Here is a 24,792-nt window from a genome sequence, read left to right on the forward strand (position 1 = left end):
GTTCCTGTTTCGTGGGGCATCTCTCTTTGGGGATCGTGGCAGTTGAGAGGACTGACTACGTTGGCTTTGGGTCTGGTTGAGTTTGGGCTTTGGATGTGCTCCAAACGACACTACAACTCTCATCCCTGCCCACCTTTCAGCCCCCAAATTCTTTTAGTTATGTTAGTGGCAGTTTTATCATTATGATTATTCACAGACACTAAATACTGCTGCTATCCCACAGAGGTATATCACAACTGAAATTCACAGCTTCTGGTGGCACAATGGCATGTAAGTGTTTGTAGTGTGATGTTTCCAGTGGCTTTGCTTTCCTGTGTTTGTTCCCACCCTGGATTTTCACCAGAGGTGTGTTGGTCTGGAGCCCTTCTGCTGCTCTTGCACAAAGCTGCAGTGAAACAGAGCTGCGGGCTTTGCTTTGGTACAGCCTGAAATTCAGGCCCAGTACTTGTTCATTGAAACGTTCATTGTATAGGAAGTGAAATACATACAATTTAGTGTTAATTTAGCATCAAACTAGAATTGTCTGTGTGTGGTGGTGAGAGAAAATTTTCTCTTCAGTTGCTGCATGTCTGCAGCCCTAGATAGACGTTTCTGAGCACAGTGTGGTTTATTTGTGATAGTCAAAGAACAACTGATCTTTGTAGAACTAGTTCCTGTGTTTATTGATGACTGTATTAGAAGGTTGACTATTTCTCTAGGGTCTTGATTTTGTTAACTCCTGGTTTACAAACCAACATCACTGATTCCATTCCTTTCTGCAGGTAGATACCTTCTTCTAATGCTAAAGAGAACTAGCAAATGCATAAAGTGAAATTATCAATCCAGTATTAATTAATACTGTTTCTCAGCAACATAGTGATTTCTAGGCTGAAGACCAAGTATTAGCAGTGGTTTTATTTTGTTTTGTTTTATTGCCATTAAGGAGACCTGTTGTCAGTTTTCATAAAGGAGAACAGATATGCCACTGAACACCTGAAATGTGTTTTTTTCAAAATTAGGTTCTCATTAGTACGTTCAAGATTTGCAGTAATAAGCAGGTTTGAACTTCATGACTCAACAAGTTGGGATCTTGCTTTTTTTGGTGTTTCTTAGAGATGAGTGGAAAATGTGTAGTGTTTTTTAGTGCTGTAATGTTGCTGGCAGAAACTCTTTGTCTGTTAGCTTAATATTCCCACTAACTGTTGGTCTGAAAACTGTAGGAGATCTGTCATAGTCCTTTAACATTTAACTCATCCATTCCAAGGCTGTTAAAAACAGCACGCTGCCCCCCGCCCCAAACTCACAAGAGACAGTATGCATACTTACATTTTCCCTCAAGAAACCAAATAAAGTTCAACCCAGAGAGAGAAATGTACTGAATCTGTATCAAATAAGCAGGGAAAGTGCCCATTTTCTGACAGTGAATGTTTCTGCTCAAGTGTTTGCACTGGATTGTAATGAAGCTTTGATTAAGCAGATTAAATAGACAAAAGCAGTGAAACTTCAAAGGGTGACCAAATGTGCTGAGGTTTTATTTCCCCAGTCTCTAGTGTGCTTTTGCCTTCCTCTCATTAGCACAGAAAAAATAAGCCAGCAGAGCATATGTGTTGTCCAGCTGTAGTGCCTATAGTGACTGATTTCTAACAGGGGTTTTAGGTGTATGGAAGGTTTTTTTCAACTTAGAAATAGGTAACCAGCCTCCTGTGAGAGGGGTTTTAAGAATGACTGCACAACTGAGAGCTCGGCTGTATTGTAGAGCTCATTTTAGATACCAAATGCAAAAGCTTCCAAACACAAATATTAAGTCTGTGATGTAATCCAGTGGCTAATTAACTGTTCTCACACGAAGTACACAAAACAGCAGAAATTCTGTTCCTTGGTCACCTATGGGTAATAAAGTAAAGCAGTACTCAGTGACATGGTGTAAAAATCCAAGTTGTTTTGGTATTTCTAGCTTGAATTTTCCAGTATTCTCTACAAAATGGTTAAATGTGCAGCATCAGTTACCATTTATATTTTGAAGAGTATTTCCTGCGCTGTGGGATTGATTTGGGCATTTGTGTCACTCAGTCAAGAAGTTATCGGAGACCACACAGAAGCCTGAAATTTTATTTGGGGAAAAAAGTCAATATGTTTAAAATATATAAAATAGTAATAAACCCTAAATTAATTAACATAATTTAGATTGTAAATATATAATTTAGAAAGTAGATAAATTATTTAACTTCTGTAACAGGTTCCTGTTAAGCTAATTTTACAACATTAAAGTTCATAAATTAGTATGGTGTGTAAGCACAAATAACAACACTGGACATCGTTGTAAAACAGCAGTGAATTTGGACACTGTGGTTTGGGATCAATTAGAAAAATAGCTAGGAAAATGAGTGTAATTCCAATCAAATAAACTTTTTAGCACTCTGAATACTTTGAAAAGCCTGAATATCTATAAATTAGTAAAATCGGGTTCTGAGCAGGTAAACAGCATTTGTTTGATGTAACCTCTCACCTCCATGTACCACAGAGCCTCTTGGTTCTCCCTGCCTTGTTTTCTTCTGTACTTTTCTAGAACTGTACTTCAATAACTACACTCTGATGCTATAAAACTAAAGCATTTTCTGAGCTCTGTTTCCAGTAATACTATTGCTAAAATTTGTCCTGTAAAAGCCTTGCCAGAAAACATATAAAAAGAAACCTGTAAATGTTTTGGGGAACAAAGGCTTTTTAGGTTCATTTGAAGAAGAAATGTAAGGAGCCAAGACAGGAAAGCTGACCAAGTTACATGACCTTTAGGTATTAAATTGAATACTATCTTCCTTCCAATTTTGCTACATAATCAAGCTCTAAAGCCTGAAACGTGCCTTGTCATTCAGGCAGCAAGAAACACTGTAAGCTACATGAAGTTTTGTCTGAGTTCTTAACCCTTCCTCACCCTCTGGTGCTGAGAGCTCCCAAACAATTCGTTTTAAATTGAAAGGAGCTGGTTCTGCCCCGGTAGATCAGTAAGTACGTTGGAGCGAAGAGCTGAAGTGCAGGATCTCCCAGGCCACTGACCGGCAAGGCATTCCGGCTCAGAGGCACCTGAAATAGGCAACCGAGGCAAGCGATTACATACGGGGCAGGTTATGGACAGCTTTTTCATGAAGTAGGAGCTTGCAATTACTTGCAATTATTTGCAATCAAGGAACTTCAAGTAGGCTCCTATTATTTCAGACATAATGGAGGAAAGGAAGAAGCAAGACAGGAACTAACAAGTCAACAAACAAAGGAACTTCAGAGACAGCTCTTGCCTCACGCACACAAAGAAGATGAGCTGCCACTGCCTCCACGCACCGCGCTGTAGGTCTGCGGCACTTACGGGCTAGTTCGGTCTGGAAGCTATTCCCGGCAGGCTGGCAGAGCATTCACCCGACAGAGATCTGTCTGCAGCTGACTTTCTTGACTCTGGGTATCAGCAAGGTTTTTAGTTCTTTCTCTAGCAAAGCTCCCCCCCCCCTTTTTTTTTTTGAAGGCACCCTGAACGGTCTTGTGTCATTTTTAGCTTTTGTCTCTGCGAAACTTTCATTTCGCTTCCACAAAGGAAACTAAAGCAAAGCATATGACATTTGCTTTCTACTTGAAAAGTGAGTTAAGACACAGTTCCTTAATTCAAACACAGAAGAAGCAGCTTTTATCAGCAAGACAAAGTTATCGGTGTCATCGAATCGTGAGTGTTCTTTAACATTTTTCAGTCCTTAAAAATTAAAAGGCTGCTTTTGAGTTAATGTAAAGAAGTTAACTAAATATTGGTTTGTTACTGCAAGCACAATGATACTTTGCCTTGGTGATGTTTGTAGGGACAGAAGGCCTGCAAGTAAGAAGCCATGGGAAATGATGGCTGCAGCTGTTTCTGCACCCCCTTCCTTCAGTGTGCCCAAACTGCAGGCTGCATCCCTGCAGCACTCCCTGCCTGCATTGTGCAGATCTCAGATTTTCTTCTAGCTTGCCTAAACATCCTTGTTTTGAGAATGGCTGTAAGCCTGGTCTAGTTTCTGGTTTGCAGACACAGTATAATAGGCCAACACAGTTTTATTTTGTTGTTTTCTGCTCCTGTTTCACAGATAAGCAATACCAGAAGAGTTTGTACTTTTTCTGTCAAAAGTTTTTTTCAGTTTAAGGAATGCCTCCTCCCGAGACACATCTTGTTAAGAGTAAGATGCCTTAGGAATGACTGTAACTTGATGTCCAACAGGAAGAAATTCTTTTGATGATTGTTAATCAAGCACAGAAATTTTTTGGGAAGCAATTTCTACACACAAAGAGAAATACTGAAATATTATTTGGAGTAAATACTATTGATCTATTTATGTCACCATTTATGCTATTTTTCTGTACTGCTTTGAGTCCATTTGCTGTTCACTAAAACAGGAAGAAGCAACTGCATTTTTCGGTAGACCTTCAGATAAACAGTAAAATTTCAAGACCAGCATCTTTGTGCATAAAGGTTTTTACACACATTGGAGGTTTGAATTTCATCAAAGTCATGGAAAATTCACATCACCTGCTTCCTTCATGAGTAGATGTATCTGGTATTTAAAAGTGATTTAATGATTTCAGTGTTTGTTTTTAAAAACAGTAGCTGAAAATAGAAGGCAAATGTTACTATATCTGCCACACAGAAATTTTTCAGTACATTTCCTTATTTTTTCTCCCTTCTAAGGGTCAAAAGGCTTGGATAGAGAAGACCTTTTCTAAAAGAGAATGCATCTATGTAATTGCCAACAACAAAGACGTTAACAGGTAACATTTGAAATTTTTGTTTTGGCCAACAGAAAAGGTTAATACTGAAGAAGCTGGACTTGATTTGGATTTAGACGTGTGAACTGAGACCCAGTTTACTCATGCCCTTAAAGGGAGATGACAGGAACAAAAGTGCAGGACATGCTTGCACTCAAATCTGTACAGAGCCACGGGACATGTCATACAGAGATGATAACGCTGGACAGCAGGAGGGGCAGTGAGTTTCGAGTTCTTAGCTTTGCAAACCAGAGCATAAACTCAGACTGAATTGTGAAAGCAAGGGTGCAATAATGTGCACTGTGAAGCAAGTGGTACCATTCTTCACAGCTGGTGTGACACTACTACTAACAACACTATCCAGGGGGACTGGAATTGTTAGTCCAAATATTTGTATTATTGCTACTGCATGGGCTAGCTAAATTGTGGTCCCGCTTGCTTGGGTAACGTAACAGTTTGTCACATGCTAGCTGTCACCTCAGAGCAACAAACAGATGGCCACTGCTCCTGTTCTGCTTTCTTCCTGCTTTCCTGTCCTTTAGCTTAGAATAGCTTTCCAGTGCAACAGAAGTGAATTTTTTTATCTCTGCTTGTTAAGAAACACCTGTGGGCTGGTGATTCTGGCATATGTGTATGCAAGTACAACAGATATGACCTAGAAGAGATGTTTCTATGATTTGTGTAGAGAAAGGCATGGTCAGCTGACAATCTAATTTCTGATTTATCTTTTTTTTTTATCTTTTTTTTTTTTATCCCCATCCGATATTGAAGATACTATAATTAAAGTCACTTCAAATTTTAACTTACAGGTGCTGCTGTGGCCAGCTCATTAACCAACATATTCCACCTCCTCCAAGTATAACAGCTAATAAAAATGGAGAAGAAACAAAGCAAGTGGAAGCTCAGCCAGAGAAATGGTCTGTCAGTAAGCACACCCAAACATACCCAACTGATGCCTATGGAAACCTTGAATTCCAGGGAGGAGGACATTCAAATAAGGCCATGGTAAGGAGCGTAGGCTGCTCTGAGGTATTTATCTGATCCGTTAGATATGTCAGGGTTCCAGCTCACTCAGTGCATAATCCATTGAATCGAAGGAGGTCTCTATGCTGTCTCAGAAAGGTGTGGACAAGATACGGGGCAGGGGAAATAATTCCTACTTAGGAAGCACCTTATAATGTTTTGATAAAACAGTTTCATTGAAGTTACTGTCAGTAAATATCAGGGAAAGAAGCAGCTGCATGTATTAATGCCCATGATTCTATCTGTATTAGATTTGTGGGCCAAATAACACAGCCTGATACAGATCTTTTTCTAAGGTTTGAAGTCTAATAAAAATATAAATTAATATTAATTTCTTGAAAGACAGAGGCCTGACAGAGCTGGAAAATGGACTGCTGAGTTTTCTTAGCAGTAACAGCAAGGCAAGCTTCTGCAAAAGAATGTATTTCTGTTTTGCCTCTTCTGAACAAATCCAAACCTACATTTGTTTCTTTGCCCATTTGCTTTCTTATCTCCCTGCTGAGACTGGCGCTTGAGACAACCACACTGCAAAAACTTTTCCAAAATATACGGGTGATCTTGGTGGTCTTGTTAATGATTATTTGTTTTTAAAGCAGAAATAAACATGAGTTTATTTCATAGCTTTCTTTGATGGAGTGGTAGTTTGAAAAGAGATCACGATGGAATTAAACCGAGAAGAATGCAAAGTATTGCTTCAGAGGCAGAAATACATACATCAACAGTGAACGGCATAAAATGTAATATAAGCCGCCTGTTTCTTAGGAAGGTTGTTGCTTCTCTTTGGCAGTCAAACCAGAGGATTTAGGAACAATACAAAACACCTTCCAGTCATTTTAAATAGGTGGCTTCCAATGATGCAGATTTGTAGTAAGAGTTTAGGATCACTTGATTGCAGTCAGTTTTGCAGGTGGAGAGGAAAGCAGTCCTTTTAAAATTCATGAGGCCAGTGGTAAATTCTTAATAGCAAAGTGAAAGTTTTCAACCTGTTTTTTCTAATCATAAACAGCAGAGAAATTTAATGATGTGTAGTTTAAAAATTTTAAAACTCTTTCTTCAGATGGAAGGCTTAATATAACCATTCTTTGCTCAATCAATAGAAATTTTTCAGAGCAAATGGAGTGCTAATATTACACATTGCTCTTCGCAGTATATCCGTGTCTCATATGACACTAAACCAGATTCTCTGCTGCATCTCATGGTGAAAGACTGGCAACTGGAACTGCCCAAACTCTTAATCTCTGTCCATGGAGGCCTCCAGAACTTTGAAATGCAACCTAAATTAAAGCAAGTATTTGGAAAAGGCCTGATAAAGGCTGCCGTGACTACAGGAGCTTGGATTTTCACCGGAGGTGTTAGTACAGGTAAGCAATTACCAGCACTTTTAGTTTACTTAAGAATTCAATGTTGTTCATTCACTAATCTTTCCCACAGGCAGAAGATTTAAGTCTACATGAACGAGTCATTAGCCACTAGACCAAAAAAGGAGCATTGTAATCATTTGTGTTAATCTCCTACCCATCCCAGACCATAAGATTTTCCGGGGTTAGTATCAATTTGCATTACTCAGTGTTTCCCCTGAAAACAAAATTAATCTGTGGTTTCAGTAGCAAGGAATCTACCACTAGTTATAATACATTTTTTTTTCAGTGGTTGGTTACCCTTGTAGTTAACAAGTCTCCCACTCCAAATTTGTCTAGCCTAACCTTCTTACTGGTTTTTTTTGCACAAAGATCTTTCTGTTACTAAAAATATATTTTGTGAGCATATTTCATACACAGCACTTTTGTCAAACTGCACAGGCTGAGTTCCATAAAACTCTTGCACTAAGCATGTTTTCCAGTCCTTCAGCCATTATCACACCTCTGCTTTTAACTCTCTAGTTTTTTAACAGCCTGCTTGAATTTTGGGTGCTGCAATTTTTGAGACAGCGTTTGATGAAGCTTTTAATCCCTGAAGTTAAATACTCTTTCTGCTTCCATTTGGCATTTCCCTGTTCATACAGCCAAGGACTGAGTTAGCTTTAGGCTGTGTGATCTCTCTGAGAGGTGGTGATCAATTGATAATCCACCTTAAATGCCACATCCCTGACTCATTGTCTCCGTGGTGTCACCCACCACCACCCATGTACACCCTCTGTCTTATAATTACGTAAGGTATTTATACTTAAATGAATGACTCTAAAATTAGCAGTCTTGAAACACAAACCTGAGGTCAGTTGTAAATGTCTCTACTCAGACATTGCAATCTCCTATTTGCATTTTCCTTTGGTCTCCTGGCCACCTGGAACAGTTCTGTTTCCTTCCTTTTTGACCATATCTAAAACATGATATGTACGGCAGCTCCATGTAACTCCACCAGGAGGTTTTTGGCACTATTCCTGAATTCTGTCAAAAAAAAGTGTCTGATACAATGTCCAAAACTTGAATGACATGTTGAAAAATAGCTGTTTGATGATTCCCTATAAATTGTTACATTTTGAGACCAGTTGATTTCTGATTAATTTCATTTATGTTGATACAAATTCTGAGAGACCTTCAAAAAACAATCAGATTCAAACTTTCATTGTAATATTTCTATAACAATATCTTTATTTAGCTGAAATAAATCTTTATATCAAGTTATCTCCCAGAAAACTATGTAAGTTAAGAATTAATTCCTTTGACTTGTTTTACAACAAAAATCTAATGTCTTTAAGGGAAGGTGATAATTGCTCTTCAGAATAATTTTAAAGAGAAAAAATATTTCTTTCCTAACTACAGGGTTGGAGGGCTTTTCTTGCTCAGACCCCTGTGATAGCATTCCATATGTGTTTAGCATTGTGTACAATCAATAATATAATTCCAGACAATGGCACAGTTTACACTCTGGCAATTTAAGTAACTGGGTCTTGCAAAGACTTCATTGAATTCAGAAGAAGGATGTGAAAAAGCAGTAGGATTCACATGCAACTATTACAAAATAAAAGCATGGGGTTGTCTTCATTTCATGTTCTATGATAGAGGTAGCAGTTCAGTAGTGAAAGCAATCCAGAAAAGCAGGTAACTCCATGAAAGGCAAGAAGAAAAATCTGGTTTTAGTCATCTCTTAAAAGTGCCAAATATGAATTAAATCAGTTGTACCTATAGGTGTCATTCGTCATGTGGGAGATGCCTTGAAAGATCATTCTTCCAAATCCAGAGGACGAATATGTGCCGTAGGAATTGCACCATGGGGCATTGTAGAAAACAAGGAAGATCTGATAGGAAAAGATGTAAGTCTTTAAAGAAACTCCTGTGTAATTAGCAATGTCAGCTGTGTAACAAAAGACACTGTTCATCTTTTTGGAGTGTTAATATTTTAACTGTTTCTAAAGCATGCCTAAGAGCTGAAAATGAGCAATTTCTTGAAGAAAAGCTGTTGTTTAATGTATTGTCAGGTTGTCATACGTGACCTCAAAGTAAATGTGGCGCTAGCAAGGTTTCCATTGCTGTCAGTAGTTGAGATCTCTCTGGTGACAGTTTTGGGTCCTAACTTCAGTGTGGCACACTGAGACTTCTGTAAATCATGTAAGGGCCTTCATGTGCACAACAAGACTGTCATTTATTGTAGATGGGCACTCTGCAGTGGCATATTAATTACTAGGAACTCCAATGAGAATGTAGTTTCAAATGCAGTAAGAAGATTATGGAACACAGTGTGTGATCAAGGAGAGTACATTAACGAGCTTAGGGGACAAAGCAGGAGAGTGCACAGATGTGACTGTCATCCTCCAAAGAAAACACCGCTGTGGAGAGTTAAAATTTCAAATGTAAAATTATGTTCCGTTTCTAATTCTTCGATATTTTTGGTTATAAGTGTCTGGTTGATTGGTTTTCTCATAAGGCATGTGCTTCTGTTGGGCGTTGTTGGGGGATTTTCATATTTAGTTCTTAGTTCTAATCTGGGTGCATCTGTCCTTTTGACACACAGGTAACACGGGTTTACCAAACAATGTCAAACCCGCTCAGTAAGCTCTCTGTGCTCAACAGTTCCCATACCCACTTCATTCTGGCAGACAACGGTACGCTAGGTAAATATGGAGCTGAAGTAAAGTTACGACGTCAGCTGGAAAAACACATTTCCCTCCAGAAAATTAACACACGTAAGTACAGCGGGGCAAACAGTACACATAATAAGGGGAGAGGAGAAAACCTGAATTACATCAAGGTATTGAAATTAAATGCTTCTTTCTAGCAGGAATTTGATCGGGACTGTGTGACTAAGAGCATACGCTGTCTGATAAGTGGTGAATGATCTAACAGCACGGAAAACCCAGAAAAGTGAGGATTGCATAAAGGGAGGAAGAAAAGTGGAGAAATAATAGCGAGGAGAAGCTTCAAAGCAGTAAGAATTTAAGGAAAGGGAAACATAAAGAATTTCTGCACGTCTAGCTAGAATTCATAAGCATCAGTAGATACACAGAATGGGGTGATTTTTTACAGTTCCTGTTTACAGGAATCCTGTGCAGTTCATTGGTTTCTGATTCCAAATGTTTGTACTAACATTTTATTTTCTCTTTTATATGAATTTGTTTCATTTGAAATGTCACCCTCAAAATTCTTTGATCTTCCAGATAAACTCAGCTTGGTTTTGATTTTTAATTAAGCCATTTCAAGATAATTTTACATCAGTGCTTTCATATTTAGAGGTTTGTGCAGTTACAACCTTTTGAAAACAGCTTTCTAGAATTCTTTTTGTCATTACTTTGAAAAAAATATTTTAAAAGACGTTTTTCCATTAACAGTTTTGTAGGAAAACAATGGGGTTTTAAAGCATAAAGAAATTTAAAGAATTAATAGCTATGGTTTTCCAGCAAGTAAAGAAAAAAAAACCACAAAAAAACCAAAAATGCAACAACAACCTAATTAAAAATGGTCCAAAAAAAAGTTAATAGTCTTTGAATCCACACTTCAATTAAGAGCTACTGGAGAATAGACATCAGTGCTACCCGTTGTCTTTCTGACTTCTTACAGATCCATTGTAACCTGTGTAGGCCCATATAAATAAGAAAAACCCAAACATTCAGCATGACAATTGCATTGAACTCTACAAACAATAGGGTTTAAGTGCTGTTATGGGTAAAGCAGAAAAATGACAGAGTGTGCCAGGTGAAGCTGAAAGGCCGCAAGGTATCTAAGCATCCTAGGAAGTCTTCCAAGTACTGCTGTTTGCCTACAGTAGGCTGAAGACACGGAGCTCACCAAAATGATGCCCCTTGCCTTTGAGTGTGGAGACAGCGTTGTGCACTGTTGCCCGCAGACACTGGAAATAACTAACGTTACCGATGGGTTAGTCATCTGTCTTCTGCAGAAGTGCTGGGAGAGTTGTAACACTAAAAGGGTGTGCTGGCTTGGAAGATCAGGAAGTTAGGGCCCACAGGCAAGGTGTTCTGTATCATTTTGTTTAATACTACTGGGGCTGGGGATACTGGTTCTGATTTCAGTTGTGTTTGGTGATTTTTGTCATGAGGAGGACAAAGTTGGGAATACACATAGGAATGAAGAGTTCTGTGAAGGGCTGCAGTACACCTACTGGTAACAACATACAGGGAGTTGTTTTGTTTCTTTTTAAACTTCAAGCGCAGGCACCTCTTCTGGAAATCTCAGCAGGAATCACTAAGGATTTCACGGACACACAGGCTGGCCCATGCTCTGTGACTCCTTATCAGAGCTGGGTTATACTGACAGGAGGATGTCAGGAAGCTTCTGCTGTTATTGTGCATGGCGTTCCTTTTCTTCAGAGAGGAATGAAGGGTGAAAATACGAACTCCTTCATGCGTTCTCAGACGTACAAAAAAGTGCATCTTTATAAAGCGCTGGTCATTTTAGAGATTAAGAACTGAATTCATATGCACATAATAGTGGGATTAGTCAGCCTGCAGGTAATGTTTTGTCCTTCATTTCCCCATGTATCTTGTGACCAAGGATACTGAGACCATGTGACCTGTGGGCTTCCCTTTGTCATCCTATGCCTGGAGATCACAGTGAGGCAGGGACAGCAAAGGGATGCTCAGCTGTCGTCTCTTGCATCGGCCAGCCGTTTCAGCCTCATGATAAAGACACTAACTTCATATTTTTTATCTTAGGAGAAAGCATAGGTATATGTCACCTTACTGAAGACTTCTTGTAGGTGACCAATGAAGAGTTAAAACATGAAAGACACTAGCTGGGAACCATCCAAGTAACAGTGAAGCTAGTGGAGTAATAGGAGATTCACGTTAGCTGTTTCATCTGCACATGGTGTCTGTTGAAAGAGGTTACAAACAGCTCACCAGCACTAAGTGAATAAGTGATCAGTACGGAGCTGATGCAAAAGCAGGGGCCAGGAGGCACCTTACTCTTCCTTTAGGGGCTATGAAACGGCATATGGAGATTTTTCCTGGTGTTGGCCATGAAGTGATGCTCTAACACAGAAATCACATCCACTCATAATATTCAACCTCTTAAACTAAGTTTCAGTGACACATCTTTTTTTGTTTCTGTTCTTCTGTTTTTTGCAGGGCTGGGACAAGGCGTTCCTGTAGTTGGGCTCATAGTGGAAGGGGGTCCCAATGTTATCTCCATTGTCTTAGAGTGTCTACGAGAAGAACCGCCTCTCCCTGTTGTGATATGTGATGGCAGCGGACGAGCATCAGATATTCTGTCATTTGCACACAAGTATTCAGAAGAAGGAGGGTAAGATTCTGAGATCTTTGCCAAAGCTGTGTCTTGCTCGGGAGGACAATGTAGGACTATATGCCTTGCTTTCATTAAAGCTTCATAAAAAACACCTCAGGGACAAAATGCTAACAGAGGCATTCTGCTGTCAGCTTTTGTTGCCTCTTTGATCTTAGCTTTGTGTTAATGAGTAGAAGTTGTTACCACTTGCAATGTATTTGATGATCAATTGAAATAATCTTGCTCTCAATGCAGCATACTGTCATACACACTCCATCAAAATTTGCTGCACTTGGTGCTGGGTTGGGCATGTTAGAAACAAGGAACAAGTGGTTCCCAATAATTACTCTTGTCTTGGGCCAGGACTGAGGTTACTTAGTGCATGTATTTGCAAAATTTTTACTGCCTGATTCTAGTGTGTTCTGTGAATGGGCTTCATTCTCCAAGAGTGCTAGACAAGCTGAAAAAATATTGGGCTTCCTTCCATTCTATTGCTATTTTTTGCACCTGTGATGGTTCTTCAGGGCAGTGGTGCCGGATGTCATGAACAGTGTGGAGGATGTTGTCTGGAGCATTCTGCTCCACAGCCCTCCTGTCCATTGCCCAAACAAATCTGTAAAAGTGAGTCCTAATCCAACATTTTCTAGAGTCTGTTATTTTTATGGTTGGTTGCCCTTTTAGTTGATAGAAGGTATGATTAGTTTAAAGAAGATACTAGGCTAAGCTTATACTAGCAATGTAAAGCTCATCTGACCTGCAGAATACAATACCTGTCCTGAAAAATACTCCAAGTGGAAGCAGAGTATTGCATTTTTAATTTAAAATATTGTTTCTCCCAGTCGAGTTGCGTACATTCCCCATTGTCATTGTTAGTATCAGGATTTTATCTTTAGTAGCTAGGTTCAGGCAAAAACCTAGTATATTGTCTTGGTTGGGGTATGACACACTCATCTTGCACTGAAGAAATAACCTATTGCCTTGACTGAAGCTGAAGTTTAGCTGGGATTAAATATTAAGCAGACAACTAGTATTGTCCAGCAGTGCAGATGTTATTTGCTGAATTGGGAGAGCAACTCTAATGCTGGATTTTTTTTTTTATGTTTACGTATAGTACGTACTTAATCCTATCAACAGTATTTATGATTCAGAAACTATCTTTTCCTTTCTATCAACCAAGCCTCCTTAGTTCAGATCAAACTTTCCCTTTTTTTTTTTTTCTGTTTTCCTTTTCTTTCTCATTCATCCTTCCTATCAGCTCATAGGTAATTGAAAGAGCTTATCAAGATCAGTCTGTCTGAGATCTGCTCACTGCATGACTTTCTCTCCCAGGGCGTATGATACAATGTCCAATTTTCTTCTCCAGTAATTATGATAAGATAAATGTATTAATCTGGTAAGGCAGGTCTGTAATGAGAATTTTTTGTCAGCTCTACTGTCTAAAAGAACAATTTTCTCACAGTGGACTTTGAATTTCACTGCACTTCACAGGCTCAGCTGTCTCACTACTGTGAGTGCATGCTGATAATAATGGTTGCCATCATCTGGAAATACATGTTTTTTATAAAGAAATGAAGATTGAAGGGCTATGTTGCAGATTACTTTGAGAGACCAAACATTTCTGACCTTTCTAGAATGTTTTCAATCGAATTTTTTTAATCATCTTTTGGTTTGTTTGTTTCTCACTTGGGTATTATGAGGTTTCAGATATGCTAGCAATTTAAATCCTGTGTTTAAGAGGATAACCAAGATAACCAAGGTGACATCAGTAGTGTGAAATATTTTTGGGTTTTTATCTATATGCAAAGGGCCTTGCAACATTTAGGGGCAAAGTTAGGGGTCCTGTAAGGTGTACTGCTGAAATCCTGAAGACTGAACTTCTTACCAAAAGTGTATCTGTAACACATAATAGGAGCTACCTGCAGTATATTCCATGGAGAAAGGATAGTTCAGGTTCCCTGCCGGTTTTTAAATCAACGCTGAAGTACTGAGGTGCATAACAGCCAGTCTGGGTATGAATTTGCTGATTACTGTTAATTCTTCATGAACTCCTTATCTGTACTGAATGCAAAGATGCTGTGTGTTTTAATTTATTTTCATAATTAAGTCATTGCGCTGGTGGATGAAAAAATGTCTCTCAAACAGCAGGCCTTCTGAATATATATTAATTCTGGCAATGTCTTCTTTTATGTCTCGTTTTTTGTTTAGGATAATAAGTGAATCCCTTAGGGACCAGCTTCTAGTTACCATCCAGAAAACCTTTAATTACAACAGGAATCAAGCTCATCAGCTGTTCATCATTCTTATGGAGTGCATGAAAAAAAAAGAACTTGTAAGTGCCCTAAAAGTAGTTCACAAAGATAATTTCTGTGACCACACTTTATGGAGTACTTTCAAATGCCATTCTCCCAGGGTTACAGTTTAACCTTCCCCCCCCTGCCCCGTACCACCCCCTCCTTTCCATATAGTTCCATGAATGTATGTAATCATTCATTCATAACCATAGGGCAAGAAAGGGATTTTGTGTTCTGGAAAGCATCTAAAACCAATTTCAGATTCTTCTCCTGTGTAAGCTGATCAAGCCTGTTTTCACAGACATGAGCAAGGCAGACTAAGACACTGAGATAAATGCCCTAAAACCAGGATCAGCTGCAGAAAGCAGAGGAAAGATGATTGAAAAGGTTTCCAAGGAGCAATTAGCATTCAGAGTGCATCAGCACACTGTTGGTCCTCTGATACAGTTACTTTTTTAACAGCCTTTCATTCCAGTAAAATGGGCTCTTCAGGTCTTTCAAAAGAAACTGAAACATGAAGTGTTCTTGAAGGTCCCAGCCTTGCTTGATCCTGGCTTGTTGCAGGTACATTCCGTGTACTGCGCTACTGAGGTTCCTGCCCGTCTGCCCTATCCCAGCTGCAAAGAAAAGTGTGTTCAGGAAAGGACAGTCTTTAACAGTCACATCTGTTGTCTGTGAACAGTGTCTTGAACTTGTGTTCACTGTGCCTGTGCCTTTGCAGGCAAAATGAATCTTTGAGTGTTTGACTAGTTGTCTTAGTGAATTTTTGCGAATAGGACCTCCCTTGAGTCCTGGTATAATTCCATTTTGTTCTTTCATACAAATCCTAAACACCTGTTTTAATAGCAAGTGAACAGTCTGATGGATTTTTTGGCATTTTTTTTGTTTAATTGCAGCTGGAACTGGTATGACTGATATTTTCATCTTTTCTGCTAAAGCTGCATGTTTCTATTAGAAACAAGAGAGAACTACCACAGCCTTCTCCTCAGACTGTGCATAGGGAATCAGATAACCAAACGGTGATTGAATTTAAGCATGAAATCAAGGCATTTTAATTCTTCAGGGTGCCTCATTGTATCGCTAAGGAAGTGACATCTATAACAGGAGCAGCTATAAAGAAACTTTGAATGACAGATTAAACTTTTTAATGAGGCTGAGAATAGAGGGAGTTTTTTCTGAGTTTTTAGAAAAATGGTGTTCCATGCTACCTTAAAACCAAGTGTGTTTTCCTTCTACAGAGCCCACACTTTGTCTTTCATCAGCTTGGAGCCAAGTCTGGTCCTCCCAAGTTTACTACTGTCTCAAATAGCTGATGTGAAACTTTTTCCTTAAAATTTTAAATAAACAGTAAACTGTATGTAGCATTCCTTACAGTTCTTACTCTTTTAAGTAGGGAGTGTTCTTTTGATTTCTAGAAGTAATTACTTAGTTGTTCAGTGAGAAATAATAAATTCTGCTCTGGTACCCAGAGAAGTATAATGGAAGGGGGCAGGGAGTGGGGAAGTCATTTCCCCAGAGCTTTTGCTTGTTACTTGCTGTGGCAATACTGCATGTAGTAGCTGCCGGTGTTTGCATTTCCAGACTGTGATTTGGAGCAAAGAAAATGGATACAATGTAATTTTTAGTTATCTAAGCCTAAATCCTGACATACTTCCTTCTGAACTGGTGCAGTGATTTAGTCTGAGCCTGAGGTCAGGTGCATTGCTGTGAAAAAGGGGAGCAGCCTCTGCGTGTCATTGGTGTAAGTGCCATTGATTCTTAAGTCATAGCTTTTGTGCAAGTAAGAGCTGAATCAAATTGTCTAAAATTTGGCCTGTTTTACACACAGAGATCACAGAACATGAAGAGTCCCACCATTTTTTGCTAGAGCTGTCCCTACCATGCACAGGCATGCTTCTGGTTCCATCTTTTTCTGTTGTGTGTTTTCATGATGACTTGATATTAGTAGGGAGTGAAGGGCTAACTCAAGAAAGAGAGCACTGGATCTCCCCTTAAGAGCAATAGGATACAGAGCTGAACGTGGTGCAGTGGTACTAATCATAAAGCAAAGAAACTTCCTCACATCTGTACATCAAGGTCTGTGCTAGTCCTCTTTTTATACAAGCTGCTCCCAACAATCAAAGTACCGATCAAGGCATTATTTTTACATTACTTTTGAGCTTATTAAAACACTGGAAATTATGAGATCACTTTCATCATATTAGAATTATCTCTGATGTTCCAGTCAAGGAACAGAGGAGCACAAAAAACCTCCAGAAATCCAGTTCACCATATCCATTGAATGAATTCTGATTCCCTGAGATCTCCTGTTCTACTTTTCAACACACTTTAAATGTCACATCAATAGAAAGGTGGCTAGCAAAGGATTTGGAACATAAAGGAAGTTTATGTTATGAAGAAGTTTAATGATGTTTGCTATTTTTTCTTTCTTCTGCTTTGAAAAGGCAGGCACTAGAATGGGTTTTGAAATTTTTCAGATGTTAAGTAAAATCACTTCTTTAAGTATAACACCAACTGTACTGTTGTATATTCTCTGCCATAGACATGCCCATAGGAGCCTAGCCTCTCCCAGGTAAAAGCTCCTACCAAATATTCGGTGAAGTTAGGGGACTTTGACTGAGTCAAGGAACAGGTGAAAAAACGTGATCAGTGGTTCTCAGGATTAATCTACAAAGCCATTCTCACTGCCTTTCAGGAACTGGATTGGGATGGGAATCTGTGTCAAGAAATTGCCAGATTGTTTGCAGGTCTTCTATCAGTTTCATGTTCTCTACACTCTGCAAAAACCTGGCCTTTTCCAGAGATTATGCTGTGAATTGGCTCATGCCTCTGATTTTTCTGTATAATGTTGATCTCAGCTGCCAAGGAAGTGCTTGTTTACATACCTATACATCGCAACATAACAACTGAATACTTACATACCAACAAGTAGTTTCTTGCCTCCTATATACCATCATAGAAGTCTCTTCTAATAATTGTTTCCCTTCTTCCTCCATTCTCTCCAACGCTTTTGTCTCCAAAGCTTATTACATTTGATGCTGAATTCCCTTTACTGTGGGAGGGATTTCTGCAAGAGGAAAAGGTCTATTTCAGTTTTATCTCTGTTCCTTCATTTTTGATCAGATTTTGATACTACCTAATTCTTAGGTTCATAAAAGCCAGATTATGCAGTTCTGAATGATTTTTAGCAACATATATTTAAATACTTTTGCCAGAACTAAATTGTCTAAGGATCAATCAAACCGCAAATGCCACTTGGAACAGAATATGGCACATGCTGTGTTTTCAAGTAATGCAGCTCTGTACTGCAATCAAAGCGACACCCATCCATGCTTTTTTTGTATGCATTCAGAAATATTACTAGCATGCCCAGCTGATTATATAAAATCTTACATAAGGGCTCCAAATGTGAAGTCTTTAAGATTGTCTGGGTAATGTAAATGTACTGTTGATATCTTGGCATGTACAAATGTAAATATTAGTTCCATACATGCACCTTCATGTGCGTCAAGTTGGTAATAAGCCTGACTATGATAAGCCGGATCTAAGAGAGTCAGCCTTCCTAGAATTGATTGAGAACAGGGTGCCCACAGCTGCCTTAGTCAAACTGCTTCAAATTTAAAATGCACATCAGAGACAGCCTGATTTACTCAGCAAAATTCAGGCACTGACTGTGCAGCCTAAGCAGGCTTATGGTTTGCCTTCATTGATAATTTTGTCTTGTTAATTAATATTTTTTCCTGTAGTTCTTCTCACTTCTAATATCATGTATCTTTGCGTCCACGCAAAACCTATTATAACTGCTGAGAAAATTGCAATTCCCAGTACCTAATGCTAGTATCTGCTGTGAAGAGTTGCTTTTGGATAATGAAGAATTTGTTAATTTTTTGTCTGCATTCAGTATTAACTTCATTAACACAGAATATTAGGTTATTCTGCTTTTGAATTATTAATCTCTTAATATGTAGTTCAATGGCTAAACTTTGTATGAATTACTGGTTTTAAAATCTGTGGATTGTAATGGACTCAACTTAGCAAATGTGACTAGAAATAATTGCTTTTAGTTGATTCTGCTTTTTTGGTTGTCAATGTATATCATGTCCTGCAACTAAACAGTATTTGAGTGTTGTCGTCAATAAAATTAATGCTATGATAGTTATCCCGGGTGACTAGCATTTCCATTTCCAAGCTGGCATTTCCATTACTACTGGAAAATAATAGAATTGTCAGAAAACAATCAGTTTGGCATGGCAGTTTTGTCACCAATTTTCAAAATTCATGGGTTTGGTGAAGAATTTCATCATTTGTCATGTTTATTGTTTCAATATTATTTCAATAAACAGGCCAAGTTTATTGAAATGATTCAATTAACTGCTCGTGTGAAAATTAAATTTCAAAGAAAAATCTAGTGGAACTGTACTTTTTGAAAAATCCCAATTCTTAGGAAATAATAAAGCTTCACCATTCTGCTTTTTCTCTATCTGTATGTTTAGTCTCTCTCTTTCATGTGTTGTGATTTTGTGTGTTTGGTTTTATGCTATCATTTAGATTACTGTGTTCCGCATGGGGTCTGAAGGGCAACAGGACATTGAGATGTCTATCTTAACTGCTCTCCTTAAAGGTGGGTTTTGCAAGCAATTAGGAAGAACATACAACTTGATCCCAAGAAGACCACCCTGTGCACGGTCTGCAGTTCACTCTTGATGTTTAAGTCTTTGATTTACTTGCTCGGATTCTAACAAGAACCCAGAATATGCTTGGTTTAAGGTTCAGATTAGCTTGAAGCATAAAATCTAGATTGCAGATTTAGTGTGGCTTTCCTCACCTGAAAGCCTGAGACGGGAATGCTGCAACAGCAATACTACTACTGATATTTCAACACATTTTGAAATGTGTTCTAGTATAAGCTATTAAGTTAGAAAAAAAAAGGCTGAAGATTAAAAGACTATCTGGATTTTTCCAGATCTCAGATTGTGCTCCTTATGCCTTAGGGCAAAATCTAGGATCAGTTCCATGTTTATTTGGAGCTTGTTATGCTTGCTGAAACAACCGTTTTCTATCTGCAGGTCTGTATTAGTTGATACAGGCTCAATATGGGATCTCTAGTGTCCCCAAAGCTAAGAACTAAAGAGAGGAATTGCTATACTCGTATATACAGCATCAGCCAGAGGAGCTGAGGGGAGTCTTTTAGAACTTTAGATTCTAAAATTTATTAAATTTTAAATATTTTAGCTTTTAAAATTTAATAAATTAAATTTATTAAAGATTTAGAAATTTAGAACTTTAAATGTCTATCTTTAGCATCAGAATGTAAAGTCAGTGTGGGAGTGTTAAGGAAAAAAGGGAGAGAATCTGGTTAACCCTTTTGAAAATAAGATTATGGGCTTAAATGGAAGATGCTATAAATTTATTTAATGAACCCACAGCTTTGTGGTGGAATTATTCTAACAGTAGTATGACATGGAGTCAAGCTTGCTGCTTTCTAGTTCTTGGAGAAGTGAAGGTTGTTCAATCTTGTTTCATTGTGCATGAAATACTAAACATCTGTGTGTTTCGCTTTAGGTACCAATGCATCTGCTCCAGACCAGCTCAGCTTGGCTTTGGCCTGGAACCGTGTAGACATCGCACGCAGCCAAATCTTTGTCTTTGGACACCACTGGCCAGTAAGGCAAAGTTTTCCTAATTTTATTGTTTATTAATGATTTAAAATAAGTGATGGGATAGTCACACCTTGGATTTTATTGGCAGGAGAAACAATATTGAATTCTGTTCTATGCCAAAGTGATGTAGGATATCTCATTAATTAAGAATGACCTCTTTGTTTTGAAATTTCCTTATACAGCCATTTGCAAATATTTGGCAATAATTTTAATTCTGTGAAAGAAGGAAAAACAATTCCATGACAAGCAGAAAAATAAATTTATTTAGATTCCCTGTGGGATGTGAAAGCAAAAAAAACGCCAAACATTTACTGAAGCAGTCTGTGGCCTTATATCCAGCTGGACAACAGCAGTCCTGATCACCCCTTCTGAGCTTGTGTGCTAGCATTGCCTGGGCTTCTATGTCGTTGACATGTGCTAGCAGTTGGCAGGGCTGCCAGCTACCTGGTAAAGTATGTGGCAAGGAAATTCACAGGCCTGCTTAGGAGGAATTGTGATGCTCACCTCATTAACAGCTGTGAAAATCTCTATTTGGATTAGTGGAGCACAATGCTAATGACCAGAAGAGACCATTGCAGAGAGCAGGCCTCTGGCAGGCAAAGCTGTGCCAAATGAACTAAGAAGCAGATTTTCAGTAAATCTTTAGGTCCTGAAATTGGATTTTCTTTCTCAAATTATTAAAGTTTGATGTTGCACTAGTTAAAGTCAATGGTGAAACACTGCAGTGCCTTTATTCATCTGTGTAGCTAAAATCCTCTATTTAAGCCACTTTCATGTCTGGCTGGATTGATGCTTTTTGCTTTGCTGTGTGAACCATCTGTTCATTGTTGAATTCATCTGTTGAATTGCTATGAAGCATCATGAGAAGACCAGCCTAAAAGAGGCAGTAAGAATGAAGGGCAAGAATTTGTATATTTTTTTAATTAGTTATCTTTCCTGAAACTATGCAATAAAATGATGCTCACAGGAACATTATTCATGTGCACGCTATACATAATGGTGAGATTTATTTCATTTGGAAGCCTGTATAATTAAATTTCAACAAATGTTGCTGCATATGCTGTTTTATTCCTTCACTTACAGTAATGTGGTATTTCCGATATTCAAGGTTCATTAAAATGCTTATACAGAGAGGATTTAATCATCCTAAAGATGATGAAATATTGTGCTGAGTTGACCTTGGCTAGATGCCATTTGCCCACCAAGCCACTCTGTTAAGCCCCCCTCCTCTGCAGAACAGGGCAGGGAGAAAATAAGATTAAAAAAACTTGTGGGTCAAGATAAAGGCAGTTTAATGAAGCAACAGCAAAAGTCGCACACGTGGAAGAAAAGGAAGACAGAAGTTGTTATTCTGCACTTCCCATCAGCAGACAATGTTCGGCCACTGCCCAGGAAGCAGGGCTTCAGTGCGTGTAGCAGTTGCTCTGGAAGACAAATGTAAATAATGAATGTCCCCCCTCCCTTCACCTTTCTCTTAGCTTTCATATCTAAGAGACATCATATTATGGAATATCCCATCGGTCAGTGTGGGTCAGCTGTCCCGGCTGTGTCCCCTCCCAAGACCTTGCCCACCCCCACCCTACTGGTGAGAGGAGGGGGATGGTTGGAGAGACAGCCTTGCTGCTCAGCAGGAGCCAAAGCACTGGTGTGTTGTCACCACCTTTCCAGCCACCAGTACACAGCACAGCACTATGAGGGCTGCTGTGGGGTGCAGCCTGCCACAGTACAAGTATTATTACTATAAAATATTTATTTGGATGGAATGTTCCAATCTCCGTATTATTGTGGTTAGATTCAGAGGTACCACCTGGCAACTGAAGCCACCTACTGCTTTGGCCTGTTTCATACTCTGCACTGGTTTGTGGACACAGTATCAGCCGATCGTGATCCACTGCCACCTCAAATTCATGAAGGTTGCTTTCAGACTAGCCTGTGCTGCAAGTTTGCAGTTGCAGTTTTGTCCAGGCTTACGAACTGAGGAATGGATTCATGGCTGCTAGGCAGAGAAGATTTATGAGGGTTTTTAAGATGGAACAAAACCACAGAAAGCAAGCTTTGTTAAAGGCTCGGTTTGGTAGATCTCTGTGCAAAGCATGGATAGTTGTAATCCAGTTCAGATGTCCGTGGAGTTATATAACCTAAGCATGAGCTGGAGCAAGTTAAGCCTCCAAATCAGAGACAAGTGGTGTCAAGTTATTTGCACATGTGCCTGCCTGTCTTGGGTAAATAGGTTGGAAAGAGGAAGGACATTGCAAAGGGTAAATGTGTCTGAAGAAGTATAAACAGAAATATTGTCTGCAGAATGTAAATGGACCAGTTAGTGGCTCTCTTTCCTTTCTTTCTGCCTCCGCTGTATGGATGTTGTTTGGCATCATGCAACATTCTTGTTAAGCTTTTTCTGTCCAGCTCCTTATCCTGCTTGTTGCAGTTTATTTTGACAACTATTGCTCTCACTGAGAGCAAAGAAACTGAAGTGTCATAACATTTCTCAAGCTGCTCACACCAATTTTTAATTTTGAGAGAAATCCTCCACAGTCTACCTACTTCACCACTTTGACTTTCATTACTATTGACTACGTTGGACATAAAAGCTTTAAAAAAAAGTGTAAAGATGTGGCTATGCAAAAAATCCTTATACTTAAGAGAATTATCATTTTTAGTTGACTGCATGTGGGAAGTGGTGAAGGGGAGCAAGTTCAACAGGAGTAGATTCAATGAAATAGTCACTGTATGATCAGTTAGATTTCTAATACTTCTAATGCATTATTAAATACAGCCTTTAGGAAGCCTTACAGCTCCTGATGGTACAGCTCCTGAGAAGGAAAAGAAATCTCCAGCAGCTCAGACTAAGGCAGCGAGAGGGAAAGGAAAGGGGAAGAAAAAAGGAGGAAAAGGAAAAGAAGAGCCAGAAGAAGAAACAGACCCAAGAAAGCTTGAACTCCTGAACTGGGTGAGATGACAGTATTTGTATTAAAACTGTTGAATAATTATTATCTTTTTCATCCTGAGGGACAAAGAGAGAAGGAAAATACACATTTTCATTTTACAGAATGCTCATTTGCACATACCCATACAGTCAGCAGCAGTTTCTGCAGGGATGCTGTTCAGTTTTTTATCGAGGAATCACTCTCTTATCCCACGTGCACCACACGCAGCCATACTACACCAGTACAAGTCAGTGCTTGCCTGCTGCATCTTCTCCCCTGCACTGGTCAGAAGGAAATAAGAACACCAGTGAACATCTTCATCCTTCTTTGTACGTTATTTATCCAGTGAAGGCGTTTGAACATCTTTATTTCTAAGCGTGTAATTTTCCAGTTGCAGTAAATTAGATTGTTCCGTTGTCTGGATTAAAGTTCATGTGTCAAGGCGATTGCTGCTCCAGGGCTTTTCCCCTCTCCTACTGGGTTCTAAGCCCTTAACCCATATTAAGAGAAGATCCATTAGGCTTCCTGACCAATGTTTTTCAAAGGCAAAGCTAAGTTGGTGAAGGAAGAGGAAGTGCTTCTTCCCAAATGATTTGAGTCTTTTGACATTTTATGTTGCCTTTTCTGTGTGAGGCAGCAGTTTGAGTGGATGATACATATATGGAAGTATCAGGGTAAATTATGTCAACTTCTTAAATGTATGAAGTGCATTTTTCTTAAATTTTAACTTGTTCCTATCATGTAGACCAAGTAAATCTCTTTTTCACATAACGTGTCAAATGTGATGTGCCTGTTAAAAATACTAAACAAAATGATTGAAAGCTACAATTGTATTGCTAAAGGTTTATTTTACTGCTCTCCTCTCGCCCAAGACCTCATCAGAAAACTCTGCCATCTGTATTGACTTGCACATGGGTAAAATGTCATTTTCTAAATACCTCTTCACTTACAGATTACTCAGCATATTTGGGAACTTGGGAATATCCTAAGCAATGAAAATGTTTATGGTTGTGGTCTTCTGTGCTCATGTAGTCCCACATTCTGTGTTCTGTAATTCAGGTGAATTCCCTGGAGCAAGCTATGCTGGATGCGCTGGTTCTGGATCGAGTGGACTTTGTGAAACTGCTTATTGAGAATGGAGTGAACATGCAGCACTTCCTCACTATTCCTCGACTGGAAGAACTTTATAATACTGTGAGTGAACAGAAATAATAAAGCGTCCTGTGATTCTTTGCTACTGTATTCAACAAGGCCGTCCTTTTACTTCTTCTCCTTCTGAGATACACTTGTTTTTCCAAAAAGCTCTGAGCCTTGACAATACACAGGTGTTGGATAGCAGTAAGGGGAGCCATTGCTACTGCATATAGTGTCCTGTTGTTTCCCTATATATATATACACATTCCTAATGAATAAGCCTATAGCAGCTTTCAGAAGCTATTGCAGTTTACTATGTAAATATAGTGAT

General features: G+C 38.9%; 1 protein-coding gene across 10 annotated transcripts in view; it reads left to right on the forward strand.

Moving 5' to 3' along the window:
• TRPM1 (transient receptor potential cation channel subfamily M member 1) overlaps positions 1–24,792 on the forward strand; it is a 102,206-nt gene that overhangs the window by 43,438 nt on the left and 33,976 nt on the right. For all 10 annotated transcript variants that reach the window (XM_080395555.1, XM_080395554.1, XM_080395557.1 and 7 more), the window contains exons 2-12: positions 4,676–4,755; positions 5,562–5,757; positions 6,923–7,136; positions 8,901–9,025; positions 9,724–9,895; positions 12,293–12,467; positions 14,655–14,778; positions 19,289–19,361; positions 20,303–20,403; positions 23,177–23,350; positions 24,387–24,521. In XM_080395555.1, the coding sequence (XP_080251681.1) occupies positions 4,676–4,755; positions 5,562–5,757; positions 6,923–7,136; positions 8,901–9,025; positions 9,724–9,895; positions 12,293–12,467; positions 14,655–14,778; positions 19,289–19,361; positions 20,303–20,403; positions 23,177–23,350; positions 24,387–24,521 (1,569 nt within the window). The remainder of the gene's footprint in view (positions 1–4,675; positions 4,756–5,561; positions 5,758–6,922; positions 7,137–8,900; positions 9,026–9,723; positions 9,896–12,292; positions 12,468–14,654; positions 14,779–19,288; positions 19,362–20,302; positions 20,404–23,176; positions 23,351–24,386; positions 24,522–24,792) is intronic.

This window comes from Falco punctatus, assembly GCF_963210335.1.
Source record: "Falco punctatus genome assembly, chromosome: 7".
Taxonomy (NCBI): Eukaryota; Metazoa; Chordata; class Aves; order Falconiformes; family Falconidae; genus Falco; species Falco punctatus.